Source organism: Panthera uncia (assembly GCF_023721935.1).
Source record: "Panthera uncia isolate 11264 chromosome A1 unlocalized genomic scaffold, Puncia_PCG_1.0 HiC_scaffold_16, whole genome shotgun sequence".
NCBI classification, from domain to species: domain Eukaryota; kingdom Metazoa; phylum Chordata; class Mammalia; order Carnivora; family Felidae; genus Panthera; species Panthera uncia.
The window spans coordinates 2,247,261-2,266,657 of record NW_026057576.1 but is presented as its reverse complement, the minus strand read 5'-3'; the positions used below and the strand labels follow the sequence as shown (position 1 = coordinate 2,266,657).

The 19,397-nt window shown below is 41.1% G+C and overlaps 2 protein-coding genes across 6 annotated transcripts in view; one reads left to right on the top strand and one right to left on the bottom strand.

Moving 5' to 3' along the window:
- MICU2 (mitochondrial calcium uptake 2) overlaps nucleotides 1–19,397 on the top strand; it is a 143,739-nt gene that overhangs the window by 45,975 nt on the left and 78,367 nt on the right. For all 3 annotated transcript variants that reach the window (XM_049647338.1, XM_049647339.1, XM_049647340.1), the window contains exons 3-4: nucleotides 18,083–18,114; nucleotides 18,229–18,304. In XM_049647338.1, the coding sequence (XP_049503295.1) occupies nucleotides 18,083–18,114; nucleotides 18,229–18,304 (108 nt within the window). The remainder of the gene's footprint in view (nucleotides 1–18,082; nucleotides 18,115–18,228; nucleotides 18,305–19,397) is intronic.
- Nucleotides 1–19,397, bottom strand: part of FGF9 (fibroblast growth factor 9) — a 211,428-nt gene that overhangs the window by 140,889 nt on the left and 51,142 nt on the right. The window lies entirely within an intron of this gene.

The following is a 19,397-nucleotide window of genomic DNA, read 5'->3' as shown; positions in this document are numbered from 1 at the left end:
TCTTTCAAGGGGACGTTCGATGCTGCCTCTACATTCTTTGCTCGGTTTGGGGCAGGTCCGTGCCGTCTTTGATTCCCCTTTGCAGACTCTAAATGCCATAAAAGCATGCTCCCTTGAGAACTAGTTTATGTGCTTGAAACACCATTTTCCCTTATTTAGGTTCCTTTACATTGAATTCCAGCTTGCTATTTTCTTTTTTTTTTTTTTTTTTTTTTTAACATTTTTTTTTTTTTTTTGGGACAGAGGGAGAAAGAGCATGAACGGGGGGGGGGCAGAGAGAGAGGGAGACACAGAGTCAGAAACAGGCTCCAGGCTCCGAGCCATCAGCCCAGAGCCTGACGCGGGGCTCGAACTCACGGACCGCGAGATCGTGACCTGGCTGAAGTCGGACGCTTAACCTACTGCGCCACCCAGGCGCCCCCAGCTTGCTATTTTCTACTCAATTTCTTTAGCCTTACAACTGTAAGCTTCTCAGTTCCAGGGACCTGGCCTCTTTTCGCTCGCATCCTATGCCCATTGCCTGGGATTGCTCCGGTTTAGAAATTTCAGATCACAGAGGCCCAGTCTCTGGCGACCCTCCACCTGCCCCACTTTCTCGTACCCAAAACACCTGTTCTTGACCTCAGCACTTCTGGATCTTCTTCCTTTTCTGTAGCTGCATGGTTTGTCATCTTGTCCGTCACTAATGCTTGCTTTCAAACATCTTTCTCCTTTGTCTTTCTTGTTAAACCTAAGACCTCTTGGGAGAAAAGTCACATGACTGTGCGGATTGGAGCCTCTAAATTTACGTTCTTTGGCTTCGCCTCGACCCTCTAAGGCATTTACACACCCTCAGGCTGGTGTGCTCCTCACGCTGCTGAGGCTAATTCCCCCAGCATCTCCTCTAGTTTTGTCATTCTTTGAATCTCTACTGCCTCCTCTGAAATTTACAAGTCGTCCTGTGTGTTCACTCTCGGAAAAATCCCCAACGTGAACGTGATCTCCGCTTCTCTTTGGCTCTTGTCTTCTCAGCCAGATTTCAGCCATCCATACTCCTTGCTTTACAGCTCACGTACACTTCGGTGCCCCGCAGCCTGGCTTCCTCTCTAACCTCTCCACTGAATGTTATCTTTTAAGCATTACCACCGACCTCCAGATTGCCAAGACCAAAGGCTGCTTTTTCTGAGTCTTCTTAATCTTTGAGCAGCATTTACTCCCTCCTCGAAACTTTGTTCTCCCTGTAACACATATTTCCTGTTTGTTTGTTTTTTTCTAACAGATGTGTTCGTTACCTCTCAGCTGGTTTTGTGGCTACTCTTCTACCTATCGATTCTTAAATGCCCATGTGCTCCCTTAGCTCTAGTCACTCTATGCATAATCCCCGAATGATTTTATTGTCACTCATGACTTCAGCTGTTTAAGTGGCTGTTCCTTTAGATATTTTTCGCTTTAGCCTCAAACTCTGGTGGCCACCAGAAGCACATATCTTGGCTGTCCGTTAGACACTTGGGTGTTATCCCCACAGGCATTAGGAACTCAGCACGTCTGGAGCACCTGGGTGGCTCATCCAACTCTCGATTTCGGCTCAGGTCGTGATCTCGTGGCTCGTGAGATCGAGCCCCACGTTGGGCCCTCCACTGAGTGCGGAGCTTGCTCAGGATTCTCTCTCTCTCTCTCTTGCTGTCCTCTCTCCGTCCTCTCTCTCCTCTCTCTCCTCTCTCCCCCCACCCCCTGCCTCCCCACTCCCTCTGCCCCGCCCCGCAGATCGCGTGTGCAGGCACATGTCCTCTCTCTCTCTCTCACAAATAAAAATAATTTTTTTTTTTAATGTTTATTTATTTTTGAGATAGAGACAGAGCATGAACAGGGGAGGGTCAGAGAGAGAGGGAGACACAGAATCTGAAACAGGCTCCAGGCTCTGAGCCGTCAGCACAGAGCCCGACGCGGGGCTCGAACTCACGGACCGTGAGATCATGACCTGAGCCGAAGTCGGCCGCTTAACCGACTGAGCCACCCAGGCGTCCCTAAAAATAATTTTTTAAAAAAGAAAATCAACGTGTCTGAGCCTGAATTCCCATCAAATCTTTTCTTTCCCCGTATCTTCTTTGTGATGGCACAACCCTCATCACCTCCCTGAGCCACTCAGTCTTTTGGGAGTTTTCACAGACATCTATATCTCTCTCATTTTTTTTTTTAATTTTTTTTAACGTTTATTTATTTTTGAGACAGAGAGAGACAGAGCATGAACGGGGGAGGATCAGAGAGAGAGGGAGACACAGAATCTGAAACAGGCTCCAGGCTCTGAGCGGTCAGCACAGAGCCCGACGCAGGGCTCGAACTCACGGACCGCGAGATCATGACCTGAGCTGAAGTCGGCCGCTTAACCGACTGAGCCACCCAGGTGCCCCTATATCTCTCTCATTTTTATATACAGCCCATCACCAAGACCTGCTCATTCTGCCTCCTTAATTTCTCTTGTGTCTGTCCTTTTCTTATTTCCTTTGCTTTAGTTTAGGCTGTCAGCACTTCTCCCTGGATTATTGCAATGGCTGCCTTTCCTTCAGTTTAGGCTTCTTTTTTCCCCGTACTAACAACTCATCCTTTTACACTCCCACTTAAAATTATTTAGCATTTCCCACAACTTTTAGCTTAACACTCAGAGCCCTTGTTGCTCTGGCTGGTGCCTATGTCTCTCCTCTGTGTTGTGCTCTTTGCTTAGTCATGCAAAGCAACTTAACAACCAACTGTTTCATAATAAAGCTGTGTTTATAACAAAGCAGCAATACTGCCATGAGAAATTCACTTAAGCTTTATTTGGAGAAAATAGCCAAATTTCATATGACTTTTTCTCATGGTAGTTTGATCAGGCTGCTTGTTTTAGTAGAATTTGATAGTTGGTGTATTCCTCATACATTATAATTTTAGTGAATTAATTTTGGCATCTTCATAATTAAAAACGTTGCTGAAAATGTGTTTACGATTACCATAATATGTCTTTATACTGTTAGAACGTTGTGTTATGTTAGAAAATGAAAATTTTGTGGTCAAGCATACTTTTCTTTTTGCCTTAATGGCCAGCATGCTTAATCGAATGTATTGTTCTGTTATCATATAATGTATATCTTATGCCTATTATATGATTCTTTTTTTAATGTTTATTTTTGAGAGAGACAGAGAGAGAGACTGAGTGTGAGTGGGGGAGGGGCAGAGAGCGGAGGAGACACAAAGCAGGCTCCAGGCTCTGAGCTGTCAGCAGAGAGCACAACACAGGGTTCGAACTCGGGTGCCGTGAGATCATGACCTGAGCCGAAGTCGGACACTTAACCAACTGAGCCGTCCAGGCACCCCTACATATTATATGATTCTTTAACATATTTATATAATGCCTTAGAACAAATGCTGTTATAATAGCACATATGGAATGTTGCACAGTATCTGTCTACCTTATAAATTTTGTTTAGGACACTTTATTTCAATTCATTTAGTCAGACAGAGCTGCATTTTTATTTAGCTGACCGAACTAAGGCAGGAGGCACAGAAGTGGATGAAGGATGTGCTAAGATTGGCAATTTCTTTTTTAACCTCATTTGCAGGCTTTGCAATGGAAATATAGGAAAGTTTGCTAAAAAGCCAGCCCAGACAGCAGTGAAGGAGGGGGCTGTCCAAATCCTCAAGACCTACAACATAAATTTTTAGCCCTTTCTCCAAAGACTAGACATAAGCATGCTATCTACTGCCCTTCTGTTTCTCATAAATCCAAGTTAGACAGATACACAGAGCTGAATTAAATATGACATTAAAGTATTTTATAAAGCTATCTGCCCACCACCATCACCTCTCTGACCTTAAACTCCTGTTATTCTCTTCTTAGCTCTCCTTTCCAGCCACACGGCCACCTTGCTTCCCATCAGACACAACAAACGTGTCCCATCTAGGGCCTTTACATTGGATGTTCCCTTTGCCTGCAACACATTGTCCAGATATCTCTTCGTTAATCCCTTCCCTTTTTGCTAAAATTGCCTTCTCAATGAAGAACTGTAGTCTCACACACACACACACGCACACGCACACACACACACGCACACACACGCACGCACACCCATTCATCTTGCTGCACTTTTAATCCCTCTTACCTTGTTCAGGTTTTTCTCATAACACTTATCATGATCTAATGTATACTATATCTAATTTACTTATTTTCTAGGTTTACTGTCTCTCTTCCACCCCTAGTATGCCTGTTCCCTGTGAGCAGGGATTTTTGTCTCTTGTGCTCAGTGACACAGACCAAATGCCCAGAAAAGTACTTGACATATAGCAGGTGCTCATTAACAAGAGAAGAGATTGGGTAAGCAGTTAGATACACAAGAAAGAGAATTGAACCAAAAGTGTAAATTTAAGACTTTTCAGTAAATTAGTGTTATTTAAAGCTAAGAGATTAACTAACATGGATTAAAGACCGAAATGTGAGACCTGAAGCCACAAAACTCCTAAAAGAAAACATAGGTGATAAACTTTTGGACATCGGTCTTAACAATATTGTTTTGGATCTGTCTCCTCAGGCAAAGACAACAAAAATAATAACGAACAGTTGGAACCACAGCAAACTAAAAAGCTTTTGCATGGCAGGGAAACTGTCAACAAAATGAAAAGACAACCTACTGAATGGGGAAGATATTTGCAAATGATGTATCTGATAACAGGTTAATATCCAAGATATATAAATATCTCCTACAACTCGACACCAAAAAGCCCAATCTGATTTAAAAATGGGTCGAGGGTCGGAATAGACATTTAAAAAAAAGAAAACCACACGGCCAACAGACACATGTGATGCTCAGCATCACTAATCACCAGAGAAATGCAAATCAAAACCACAGTGACATAGCACCTTACGCCTGTCAGAACGGTTAGCGTCAAGAAGGTAAGAAATGTAAGAGTTGGCAAGGGTGTGGAGAAGAGGGATCCCTTGTGCACTATCGGTAGGAATGCAAATTGGTACAGCCACTATGGAAAGCAGTATGGTGCTACTCAAAACATGAAAAGCAGAAACCCCATATGATCCAGTAATTTCACTTCTGGGTATTTAGCTGAAGAAAATGAAAACGCCAACTTGAAAAAGTATACGCACCCCTGTGTTCGTGGCAGCATCATTTACAACTGCCAGGATGCAGAAGCAACCCACATGTCCATCAGTGGATGAATGGATAGTGATGCAGGGTATCTTGGGAACATAGCATAACGTGTAAACCTGTCAAATCGCTATGTGGTACGCTTGAAACTAACGTAACATTGTGTGTCAACTATACCCAAATAAAAAAGGCCGGGGGGGGGGGGGGGGGGGCTATGATATATCTTTATACGGCAGTGGAATATTACTTAGCCATAAAAATGAAAGCTTGCAATTTGCAATCTTACGACATCGATGGACCTAGAAGGTGTTAGGCCAAGTGACGTAAGCCAGAGAAAGACAAGTACCAAATGATTTCACTTATATGTGGAATCTAAAAACCAAAACAAGTTAAGGGCGCCTGGGTGGCTCAGTCAGTTTAGCATGTGACTTTGGCTCAGGTCATGATCTCGCAGTTCATGAATTCAAGCCCCGCGTCGGGCTCTGTGCTGACAGCTCGGAGCCTGGAGCCTGTTTTGGATTCTGTGTCTCCTTCTCTCTGTGCCCTTCCCCTGCTCACATGTGCACACTCTCTCTCAAGAATAAACAAACATTAAAAAAAAAAATTTAGAGCGAATGAACAAAGAAAAAGTCTTATGAGAAACAGACTCATACAGAGAACAAGCTGGTGGTTACCAAAGGGGAGGTGGGTTGTGGGATGAGTAAATAGGTGAGGGGGATTAAGAGGTACAGACTTATCAAATAAATGGGTCATGGGGATATAAAGCACAGCATAGGGAATAGAGTCAATAATATTGTGGGGGCACCTGGAGGGCTCAGTCGGTTGGGCGTCTGACTTCGGCTCAGGTCATGATCGCACGGCTCTTGAGTTCAAGCCCCACATCGGGCTCTGTGCTGACCGCTCGGAGCCTGGAGCCTGCTTCGGATTCTGTGTCTCCCTCTCTGTCTGCTCCTTGCCCACTCATGCTCTGTCTCTCTCTCAAAAATAAATAAACATTGAAAAATTATGAAAATAAAATATTGTAATGACTTTGTGTGGTGAAGGATGTAGCTACCTTTGTGGTCAGAATTTCGTCAAGTGTTAAATGTGGAGTCACCATGTTGTACATGTGACACTAATATAATGTTGATTGCCAGCTATACTTCAGTTAAAAAACAAGTAAATGAATGGATGGAACATTGGATTTGGCAACATGAGGGTTTATTGGTGGCTTTTCATAGGTGCAGTTTTGGTGCAGTGGGGTGAAGAGAAGCCTAGCTAGAGTCGCTTTTGATGGGAATGGGAAAAGAGAAAGTGGAAAAAAACGAAAATAGACGGTGAGGGGTTTGGCATAAAAGGAAAGAGAAGTTTGAAGCAGTAGATGGCAGTGGAAGTGAGATCAAGAGAGGATTTTTTTAAGACAGGAAAAACAAAAGTTTATACGTTGACAGATGAGAGAGGAAAACTTGACAGTGCAGCAAAGAGAGAGCTTCCAGGACAAAGTCTTTGAGAAAGTAGGAGGGGAAAGAGACTAATAACAGCACGGAAGCTTGGCCTTGGAAAAGGCACGCTGCGTGGTGGGAGCTCGTGCAAGTTCTGTTTCTCTTTCTCGGTGAATTAAGAATCCAGGTCATCGGCTGAGAGTGAAGAGGGGGGTGAGGTGTTGGAGATTTGCCAGAGTAGTCTTCTAAAACAGTCAGGTTTGATCGTAAGGATTGGGAAATGTAACGTGATCGCCAATGGCCTTATTGTAATCCCAGTGGAGGTCACTACTTACGAATTTTAAGTGAGTCTAATCGACGTGATTGTAGTTACTTTTCTCCATGTTCACTGGACAAGTGTTGGGACGGAAAAGGCAGGGAGTCGACTCTGACCAGGGTTGGGGTCGGCCAAGAGCGCGTGACGACGTGAAATAGAAGCAAGGAAATGATTGCACCGGTCAGACGTGGAAACTGAGCCAGGTGGGAAATTACAACACCAGCAGGCAAAAGGAACAACGAAACGGTGGCGGCATCGAACAGATCGTAGGGCCCAGGGGCTCCAGGCATGGATGGAGTCGGCATACGAGACGGAAAGAGAGCGGCACACTTGAGAGCATGCGTGCGGAGTTGGGACGCTGCCCCTGCCCTCTGGAAGTAGTGGGTCTCCCAGCCTCGATTGCCTCGTCACTGAAACGGGAATGCCAGCAGCACCTCCCTTCGAGGGTGGAGATTCGGTAACGCGATACGAGTAGAGCACGGAGTTCTGGCCCATGGGGGGCTGAGATTTTGGCCACTTCCTGTAATTGTTACTCTTATTAGGGAAGATGCAAAGCATCGGGGCAGTTGTTGTGTCTGCGTTCTCGGAGTGTGAAGGATTTTAATTCTTTCATTCTTTTCCATATCTTTTAAAGATTTTACAATAAGCATTATTCCCAAAATTGGGGCGGGGGGGCACAATAAGTATTTTTAGTTGCAACTCTGCTTAAGTTTCAGTGGTTAAAGACTGAAAACCAAACATTAATGAATTTATGTAGCTTTGGAAAACCAAAAGTGTCTGGGCTAAGGCAATAGAGTGCATTTTACCGTGAGAACTCTTTCCTAAGAGAAGGCAGATATTTGTATCTCTTGTTTATGCAGCTACAGTTTATAATAATTATTGGTAATAATATTGGAGGGAAATCAGTGCTGCCGCTACCCCATAAAAAATATCTGTTCCACCACTTGTTGGACTGATTTTAGCTTAATTCTTAAAAAAGTTTTTTCCCACAACCAGAAGCCTTTTTATAATATAAATCCCCTTAAGAATAAAGTCACAGCTTAATCCTCTATTACTGAAAGCCAAGTGTAAACAAAAAGGAGTCACAGAAGAGATGTCAGGGAGTGTCTGGGAAGAGAGGAATAAGGCCAGTAGGAGAAAGATACCACAGGAAGCTTGCCCCATACTGGTCCGGACTGTTCCTTACCTCCATATATTGAGGGCCTTTGTATATACTTACAACACAGACTATTTGCAAATAAATAAATAAACCAAATTCAGCTTAACCTGTTGGCAGTTTATTGTGGTGCGTGTGCCAGGGTTGCTTGTGTGAGCCCATGTCTTTGTGTATTTATCTTGGACTTTTGAAATTCCACAAGTGAATCTTAAATTTTAAAATGGTTATAGTTAAAATATATGGTTCTTGGGGCACCTGGATGGCTCAGTCGGTTGAGCGTCTGACTTCGGCTCAGGTCATGACCTCACGGTCTGTGAGTTCGAGCCCCGCCTAGGGCTCTGTGCTGACAGCTCAGAGCCTGGAGCCTGCTTCGGATTCTGGGTCTCCCTCTCTCTGCCCTTCCCTCACTCATGCTCTGTCAAAGAGATCTCTCTCTCTCTCTCTCTCTCTCTCTCTCTCTCTAAGATAAATAAACATTAAAAAAAATTATAAAATATATATATATTTTTTTATATAAAATATATATATATTTTTTTATATAAAATATATGTATATTTATATAAAATATATATATATATAGTTTTTATTTTTGCCACTATCATAGGTATTGATTTGGGGCTAGTCTCTGAGATCGTTTTCAACTCTATCAAATTAGGTGTAATTTCATTCTTTCTAATCAAATGCGATAACAGGATTTTCCAAACTTGCTTCATAATACATTCACTTGGAGCGCTTGTTAAAAATCTCAAGCTCTTTCCGGCCTCCCCTGATGATGTTGATTCTGAAGGTCTGGGATAGGGCTGTGGGATCAATCAGTAACACTTTCTCCCTCTCTCTACTTACCTTTGTTATATTCCTGATCTACTTTCTGTCTCTGTGAATTTGCCTATTCTGGATACCTCTGATGAGTGGAATCATACGGTATTTGTCCTTTCGTGTCTGACTTCTTTCAGTTAGCATAATGTTCTCAAGACTCATTATGTTATAGCATATATTACTTCGTTTCTTAAACGGCTGAACATATTCTAGCTTATGGACATACTGTTCCTGTTTTGTCATCTGTCATTTGGTGGTGGTTTCAACTTTTTGGTTACCGCAGATAAGCAAACACTTCCCTGACATTCACGTGTAGGCTTTTGTATGAACGTGTTCCCACTGCTCGTGGGTGTACACTTAGGAGCGGAATGCTGGGTCGTGTGGTGATTCTGTCGAGCTTTTTGAGGAACGGCCAGACTCTTCCCCAGGGTCCGCACCGTTTCTACATTCCCGCTAGCAGCGTGTGAGGGTTCCATCTCTCTACACCCTCCCCCAAACTTGTTATTTTCCAACGTTTGTTTTTTTATGATCGCCATCCTAGTGCGCGTGAAGTGTTATCTTGTATCAATTTTCATTTTCCTGATGAACGGTCATATCGAGCATCTATTTGTGTACGTGTTGGCCACTGGAACATCTTCTTTGGAAAAATATCTTCATATTTTTTACCCATTTTTACCGGGCTTATTTAGGTTTTTACTATGGAGTTGTAAGAGTTCTTTATATATTCTGAATACTAGACTGTTACCAGATAAATTATTTCCAGTAATGTTCTCCCGTTCTGGATGCTGTCTTTTCCCTTTTTTGACAGTCTCCTTTGACACACAAGGTCTTAATCTTGATGAAGTCCAGTTGATCCATTTTCTTTCCTTTAGTTGCTTGTTTGTTTGGTTTTTTAAATTATTTTTAAATATTTATTTTTGAGAGAGAGGGAGAGAGAGAGAGCACATGAGCAGGGGAAGGACAGAGAGAGAGGGAGACACAGAATGGGAAGCAGGCTCCAGGCTCCGAGCTGTCAGCAGAGTCCGACGCAGGGCTCGAACCCACGAACCGCGAGATCATGACCTGAACCGAAGTCGACACAACCGCCTGAGCCACCCAGGCTCCCCTTGGTTGCTTGTGCTATAGGTGTCCGTTAAAGAATCTGTGAGCTAATCTGGGTTCATGAAGAATCTCACCTCTTGTAAAAGGTCGTATAGTTTTAGTTCTTCTGTTTAGATCTATGATCCATTGAGTTAACTTTGTATATGGTAAGAGGTAGGGTCCATATGCATCCTTTTGCATTTGAGTATCCATCCAGTTGTCCCAGCACCATTTGTTGAAAAGGTCATTTCCCTAAAGAAGTCTTTGCACCAGCTTCTTTCATTTTCAGTGAAAAAAGTAGGGATGTTCTTCCAGAAATGTTTCATCATTGCTTTTTGAAATGCTCTTGGGTGACTAAAAAGAATTCTATATAGTTGTTTCTACAGGTTTTCTTAAGAGACAACAAGGTTTAGGCTCAGTCACATCTCCCCACTAATAGAACGTACATTTTATTTTCTGAAGTTTTTTTTAACGTACTTATTCGTTTTTAAGTAATCTCTACACCCAGCATGGGGCTCGAACTCATGACCCCAAGACCAAGAATCACTTGCTCTTCTCACTGAGCCAGCTAGTTTAGAAGACAAAACTTCTTGGTCTATCTTATGCTTTTCAAATTGACTACAGCTTACCCTTAGTTTCAGTTTATTAGTTGTATTTGAAGTAGGTCTTTGCTAGTATAATTGATCCTTGAACAATATAGGGATTGGGGTGCATACCCCCATGCAGTCAGAAATCCACATAGAGCTTGTGACTCCCCAGTAACTCAACTACTAATAGCCTTACTGATAATATAAACAGTTTAATAACATATATTTTGTATGTTACACATATTATACACTGCATTCTTAAAAAAAAGTAAAGTAGAGAAAAGAAAATGTTAAGAAAATCATAAGGAAGAGAACATACATTCACAGTTCAAACCCGTGTACATTCATTGTTGACATAGTCCATTATGATTTCAGGATATTCCAAATTTCCCTTAGTTTCAAGTTTACGCTTCAAATTTCTTGTGTTTAAATACCAGTCTTTGACAGACAATAAAAAGCGTTGACAAGAATGTGGTGAAATTAGAACCTTAACATATTGCTTATGGGAATGTGAACCGGTAGAACTTTGGAAAACAATTCAGCGGTTCCTCAAAATGTTAAACATAGAGTTACTATATGACCCAGCAGTTCCACTCCTAGGTGTACCATCCAAGAAGTAAAAATGTGCCTCTACACAAAAACTTGTCCATGAATGTTCATAGCAACATTATTCACAGTAGCCAAAAACCAGAAACAAACTAAATGCCTACCAACAGATGAATGGATCCGCAAAATATAGCATATTCATACAGTGGAGTATCATCCAGCTCTTTGAAAAAAGTGAAGTACTGATAAAGCTGCTACAACGTGCATGAACTTAGGGAACGTTATGCTAAATTGAAGAAGACAACCACAAAAGGCCACGTTTCGTATGATCCATTTTTATGAGATGTCCAGAATAGGTAGATCTGTAGGGACAGAAAGTAGATTGGTGGTTGCCTAGGAATGGGGGCGGAGCAGTGACTGCCAGTGGTTTTGCATTGTTTTCGGGTGATGTCATGTTCTGAAATTAGATTGTGGTGATTGATGACTATACAACTCTGTGCGTACACAAAACTATCGAACTGTGCAGCCTAAATGGATGGATTTTGTGGTATATGAAATATATCATAATAAAGGTTTACAAAATACATGTATAAAATGCAATCCTTGTACCCAATTGAAAGTATTAGTATTGGGGCGCCTGGGCGGTTCAGTCGGTTAAGCGTCCGACTTCAGCTCAGGTCATGATCTCACGGTTCGTGGGTTTGAGCCCCGCGTCGGGTTCTGTGCTGACAGCTCAGAGCCTGGAGTGTGCTTTGGATTCTGTGTCTCCCCCTCTCTCTGCCCTTCCCATCTCATGCTCTGTCTCTCTGTCTGTCTGTCTGTCTCTCTCTCTCTCTCTCTCTCTCAGTGATAAATAAATGTTGAAAAAAAAATTTTTAAGTATTAATATTAAAATTATTAAAGTTTAGAAAACGTAAATGGAGGGGCACTTGGGTGGCTCATTTGGTCAAACCAGCTCTTGCTTTCAGCTCAAGTCATGATCTTCATGGGATCAAGACCCACGTCAGGCTCTGTGCTGACAGCACGGACCCTGCTTGGGATTCTCTCTCTCTGCCCCTCCCCTGAGCGTGTGCACACACATCCTGTCTCTCAAATAAATATTTTTTAAAATAAAACATAAATGGAGACACTAAAATAATAAAAACAAGACCCTACGTGCTTTTTTAATACCAGAGAACTCCTTGTGGGTCTAACAGACATGTAAATCAAAGCATCCATCTAGTGCAATTCTAGTAGAAAAGTGAATTGATTCATAGGAAGTAGCTTGGTTTTTATATGATGAAACGTTTTAAAAGCACAGATTGATGATAAATTCATTTTCCAAAAAATAACGGCTGTGTTAGGCTTCTAAGACTCACTAAGAAAAGAAGTCTCATTCTCATTCTTCCAGTTAAACATGAGGTCAGTACCTGTGTAGACCAGGGCTCTAAGTGTAATCTACTCTAACAGCATTTGAACACTATACAAAAGTACCAAATTTTTTCCAATTGGTTGCTCTACACACATAAACATTTCTACCCTGCGCTTTCTTATAAACACATGCACAGCTAAAATGGAGCCCAATAAGGATTCCCTTAGTTGTCAGACTGCATGATGGCAAGTAACTTGAGACCTCCATGCCCCCTGGCTCATCACCAACTCACCCCCAACCAGTGAGTATGCATTTTCCCCCTGTGAGAAGAACAGGTTTAAAGCCCACAAGCACTGTGTTGGATGTTGGGATATGGTGGTGAATAAAACAGATAGTGTTATTGTGTTAGTGGAATTTACAGCCTGAGAGTCTGGGCAATAGACTGTCTTCAGTATTAAAGTTTCAGTGGAGAGGTCAGTGGGGCTAAGAGTGCTCAGGACTTACCAGAGGGTATGAGAAGACTGGATAGAATTTCCTTTAGTGAAGAACACAGCCCAGATTGCACATAGGTGATAAATTGGTCAAGATGCTGTGGCAGATTGTATTTCCAAAAATGGCTGCAACAGTATTTCTGTTCCCATATGGTCTTCCACAGCTTTGCCATCAAGAGGTGGAGCCTGTGTCCCCTCCCCTTGCCTCAATTCACAGAACATGTGTGGAAGTGACAGTATGGCACTTTTGAGGCTAGATCCCCAAATGCCATATGGACATGAAGCCAATTGCTACGATCACTTTTAATGGTGAAGGGTTGACCGCTTTGCCCCAAAGGTCAAGAACGAGGCAAGGCTGTCCACTCCGCCACTCGTATTCAACACTGTACCGGAAGTCCTAGCCGGTGCCGAAAGGCCAGAAAAAGAAAGGAGACCTACAGGTTTAAAAGGAAGAGCTAACGCTGTCTTTGTTCAGAGACATGCTTATCTATGTAGACAATTACAAAAGCAATTACAAATAAAACTACTAAAATAAGTGACTTATCAGGGTCACAGTATATAGCCTCCCCATACAAAAGTCTGTTGCTTTTCTTTCTTCTTGCAATCTCTGATGCACACATGCTGTTTCTTACACTTTTTCCTACGAGTTCTAGCAAACTACCTGGTCACTTACTCAAAGAGAAGATCAAAGTCTTCAGATAGCAGTTGCCGGCTTCCTGCCACCAAAACTACTTACATGACCCTGCCCCTCTCCTCCCTCCTCATCACAATAGAAGTGACTGGCAGGCTCTCCTCCCTGTTCCTAGAGCTCCCAACTCTCCAGGCGTCAGTACTGAGCTGATTCATGCTAATCCTTCAGATGTTAACGTCAGCATTTCTTATTTGGAGAAGCTTTCCATATATTCCCCTCTCCCCTTTAGTTTCTTAGCTGCTGTATTTCCCCCTTTACATCAGCTTTTTTTTTTAAGTTTTTTTTTTTTATGTTTATTTATTTATTTTTGAGAGGAAGAGAGACAGAGCACAAGAGGGGGAGGGGCAGAGAAAGAGGGAGACACAGAATGTGAAGCAGGCTCCAGGCTCCGAGCTGTCAGCACAGAGCCCGGAGCGGAGCTCGAACCCACGAACGGTGAGATCATGACCTGAGCCGACGTGGGACGCTCAACCGACTGAGCCACCCAGGTGCCCCTACATCAGCTTTTAAACTGGAATTAAATAATTTGCTGTTTATAATGTAGTTCTTATTATTTCACACTACTTGAGGTTGCAAAAAAAGAGTCACCTTTTTTTCCCTTCAAAACCAATTTAAATGTATTTGAAGAGCAGTTTGGCAAAGTTGACAAGCAGGCCAATTTTAGACCTCTCAGGAGATCACCATTTGTCTCCCTCTAGAAGAAATACCAACCAGAGGGTATCTATTCCTGTATTTATTCCAGCAGAAGTAAGCAAGCCACGTGCTCTGTTGAAGGGAAATCACGCCATTTAATTGGCCCTCCTTTTTTTCCTCCAGTTTTCACTTTTATTGCTGATATTGGGAAGTTTAATTGTTTTGCTAGTGTGTCATTTTCTGCCTCGGTTTCCATATTAGCCGTGATTGGATTCAAGCGAGTGTTGGAGTAACTAGTCCTGCCATGTACTGATTCTAACATCGATGCCAAGGTGTTCCATATATTCATGCAAAAGGTACAATGGCAGTGTCTCTGTTGTCTAATTTCTATGTGTTGAAAGCCCACTTACTTCCACCAAAATGAAATGGAATTAGATACCGTTAATAATGTTTTACAGTTACAGTCATCAAATAACGCTACTTTGGCTAGCGTTTGACCGCTGACGGTACTTAGTGTGTATGAATGCAGTTTTACTTACTTTAAGTATTAAAATGGCTGTTTGCCTGTAACAAGATGTGCTTGTTCCCTAGTTTTACTTCAGAAATCCTCTGTAAACGGTGAAAGCCACATGGTGGAATCTCTAGGAGAAGTGGAGACCTTTAAAAACATTCTACTTCCTGAGCCAGAATTCCATCACGGTGCTTCATAGATCTTCAAGATCTATGCTTTCCCCTGCCAAGAAAAGCCACAATGTATTTTCCACGCTTCATGCTCATTTAATAAAACATTACAGTCTCAGCTCTAGATCTACCTTTGTTGCTGTTTTCCCCCATTCTGTTATTTCCATATATGACTGCAGGAGTATATATGGAATAGCGATGATATAGTAAGGCTGGGTTTTTTATGTGTGTGAAGGTAGAAATAATTAAAGAAAGAAACGCAGGAATTTTCCCCTCCCTCCAAAAAACAGATCCAAAAAAAAAAAAAAATCAGAAAAACCTGAAGGAAAATTAGATTATTTACAGATGGGTTTTATTCCTTATTCTTAAATAGAAAAATGTGTCCAAATATATTTGGGTTTATTTAATAAATATGTCCTGATGTTATAATTGCTGTCAGAAGAATAAAGGTCATGGCTCATCATACTACAGATCAGACCACGGACCTCTTGTTTTGATCTCCGGTCTCCTCGTTGGTACAGCATATGAACAAGTGGTCCACAAGGGGGCGTACCTGGGCGAGACATCCCCCTGCTGGAGAGACCTGCCAGAGCGTTCTGGGTTTGAAGCACCACAACCCCTTCTCTTACTCAAGGAAAAGTTTATTAAGTTGCAGAAAGAGGAAACAAAAGAGATTAGGCATTCACCCCCGGTAGCTGTGACTTTTTTTTTTTTTTTTTAATCTAAAAATGAGTTTGATGTAAGAGAGCGATCCCTTTTTGGCAGCTAACATGTCATTTTCTAATTATTGATTCCATTAAAAAATGTTTTTTTACGAGAGATGTTCATTAGGTACATGGTTTCTCCATTTTGTATAATCAAATGCCTATTCAAATACCAAGCAGAACTTGTAATCCACACGAAATAGCCAGTGTTGCTTCTCTAGCCACCTCATGCTTAATCATTCAGTTCTGTGAAATTTCCTGACATGTTGAGAGTGGTCCACAGGTTCCCAATTACTACTTTAATAGCGCTCAAGGCATCTAACACCAGATTTTGAAAACCCTGGGTGAGAAACCCTTCATTGCCCATATTGTGACCTAATTCCTCTTGCACATCAGTAGGCCTTATTTGTCTTATTTGTAAAATGAGGATTATAATTTATTAACCACTGAAAGGCAAGGATCTGAATAAGAAGACATTCTGGAATCTTCTAATTCTTATTCAGTTACTCATTCAATAAATATTTAAATGCTAATCACTGGGCTACATTAAGGAAAGGACAGAGATGGAATCTGCCTTGATAAGGTTTTAGAATTTAGTTCTTACCTGTGATTCTGGTGTTATATTACCAATATATTATCAATTGGTTCATGACTTTATTGTTGTATTTTTCCATCTAGTACTGAATTTTACTGACTTAGCTGTTGACATCAAGACTTCTAGATGCAGGGAAGCAAATGCTACCTTCTTTCCTCACTTGGTTTCAAGTAGAGCATTTTTTTAACAACAAAGATTTTAAAAGACCAAAAAAAAAAAAATCTAGCTATGAAGCAAATATAAGACCCTTTAGACATAGTTTTATTACTTAGAGACCACCCATATTGTCACCTTCAAGATTGTCATTTATTACTTCCTAGAATACATTTTCAGTTGGGTACGAGGATTAGTCTTTTTGGGGACTAACCTTAATTGTCTAAAAATAAAACTGCCTATAGTAATGAATAAATGTGAATATGACTTTAAAAACAATATAAGGTAAGTGAATCATGATCAATTTCTTTTTTTAATAGAATATAGCAGAGGCAGATAAAATACACGTATTACATAGTTTTCTGGGGTTTGTTATCGGCATTGTATTACCACACATTCACACAAACCCTTAGGTTTGTAAATTAAATGATAAGTTTTGTCTATTTGATAATCTAATGGTATATTAGCACCTAATATTAGAATCTAGGGTTCTTTGTCATTGGGTAACACATAATAGTTTAAAATTATCCCAGAATAGTAACATCTACGTTTATAAACATGGTCATAGATGTTTCTAAAAATGAGACCGTCATATTCACAGCTACTGTCTTTATTAATAGTGCAAAGCTAAAATCTTGATGGTTTATTAATGCCAAATGATAGAATTCATCCCCGGTAGATTTATAGTCCAAATTAAGCATCCCACGCTACAGAAAAGGCACGTGTAAAAATATTTATTTTTTTAATCCGTCACCTAAACTTTCATAGACCGTTTCATTGTACTGAGGGAACCTCATAGATAAGATAATCTTGAGAGCAGAAGGGGGAGTTTGTGATGCACATGGCTTATGCGGGAAACAAAGTACTAGAGAACATTTTTCAGTATTCCAGATGGGTAAGTGACTTGAGGCTGTCATCAGAATAAGTCGCAACAAAAGAAGCAACTGATTGCTTTAGAATTATAGTGGGTCAGAGGAAAATGCTGTGAGCAGTAAAAAAGATGGCTAAACACCTGAAAGAATTTTTGGGTTTTTTTTTTTTGTTTGTTTGTTTGTTTAATTTTAGAGAGAGAGAGCAGAGGAGAGGGGCAGAAGAAGAGAGGGAAAGAGAGAGAATCTTAAGCAGGCTCCACGCTTGGAGCATGGAGCCCCCAACTCAGAGCTCAGTCCCACGTCCCTGGGATTATGACTTGAGCTGAAATCAAGAGCCAGATGCTCAACCAACTGAGCCACATAGGGGCCCCAAGAATTTTAATTCTCTGTTATCCAAATGGAAACTGTTAAAAATAACATTACTTTAGAATGGATAGTCATGTTGGCTAGACTTTTAAATTGACTGAAGAGCTGTAAACTTTAAAGAACTTTTCAGGGTTCAAAAAGGTAGCTTTCTAAAACATAAATGTGTATGTTTTTAATCAGTGAAAGCAAAAAGAATTTTTAAATCATCTTGGCAAGAATTTATGATACAGACAACTAAGAGAAGTATAAAAATGGTGATAAGATTTTACATGTCTGAAGTAGGGTGAGTGAAATTGAAAACTAGGTCTTACAAGAACCCACGTATCTTTGTGTTTAGACTTAGAATTCCTCGGCTCACAACTTTGATATAAGGATATTAGCAAAATTGACAAGTTTTTTTTTTTTTAACAAATATTTAGTTGTTTATTTTGTCTTTTAAATGATTTTCTTTGTTAGTGGAAGTTGAGTTTTACCAAGTAATATGGATACTAAATAATGTTTCTTTTTTGCTATAGGTAAAACTTCAGTGAAGAAGCTGACCAAAAAGGTAAGTAGTATGTGTGGGAGAAAGTTCTTTCTTTATTTCTTTTCATTTGTTTTTGGTGACATAGAAAATGTACTTTTATAAGTTAAACTTAAAGATTTTAATGTGTATTCAAAGGATATCGAGGATATACTGGCAGGAACCCAACCAGCTTGTCGTGGATCAACCTTTTTTAGAGACCTTGGCGATAAAGGTAATTTTGATTTGTTGTTAAATTTCTGTTTATGTGTTTGGGGTGCCTGGGTGGCTCAGTTGATTGAGTGCCTGACTTTGGCTCAAGTCATGAGCTCACGGTTCATGAGTTCAAGCCCCACGTCAGGCTCTGTGGTGACAGCTCGGAGCCTGGAGCCTGCTTCAGATTCTGTGTCTTCCTCTCTCTCTCTGCCCCTTCCCTACTCATGCTCGCTCTCTCTCTCTCTCTCTCTCTCTCTCTCTCAAAAACAAATAAACATGAAAAAAGAAAAAGAATTATTAAAAAAATTTTCTATTTATATGTTTTATTTAACCGGGGTATTATTAAGGAATTAAGTTGTGAGGTCTGCATACAGTAGAGAATCTACATAGAAAATGTTTTAATACCATGTTCTTTAATAGATGTTTTTAAATAATAAAATACTCGTCAAGTAAGAAGTAATTTTCTCAAACTCTCTGAGCGATTACAATTTTAATTAAAGTCTGGGGAGGAGGAACGGGGCCGGGTATCTAAAGTGAGAAGAGAAGGCCTCAGAGAGATCCAGAGGAATACCACCATTTAAGGCAGTAGAAGAGGAAGCCGTGCCCAAGAAAGAGACTAGGGCAGAGTGATCAAAGAAGCGAAAGAGAATCAAGCTAATGTTAACACAGAAGCCAAGAGGAGAAAGTGTTAGGGGAAGAGAAAATTAAGTTCAGACCACTTGAGAGACCTGGGTGTGAACAAAAGGAATTAGAGGGCAGTAGCTGGGGACGGAGACAGACCAAGGGAATGTTGGTTCATGTTAGACCAAGAGACTTGAGCACGTTTCCTGTTGATGAGAGGGAGAGATAGGAAATGAGAGAAAGGAAGTATTAGTGGGACAGACTCCTGGAAAATGGGAGAGAAGGGATTGTCTTCAGAGCACCAGTGGGAGGATCAGCATTCCACAGGGTGCACAGCTTTTCCATTGCACCAGTAAGAAAGGATGTATACAGGTGGGTGTTTCATGCCGATTTTGCAAATTCAGTGGCAAGAACCTGAAGCAGGTTGTTTTGGATAGCTTTGATTGTTTTTATAAAGTAGGACGTGTGCAGAAAGAAGGTTCAAGGTAGCT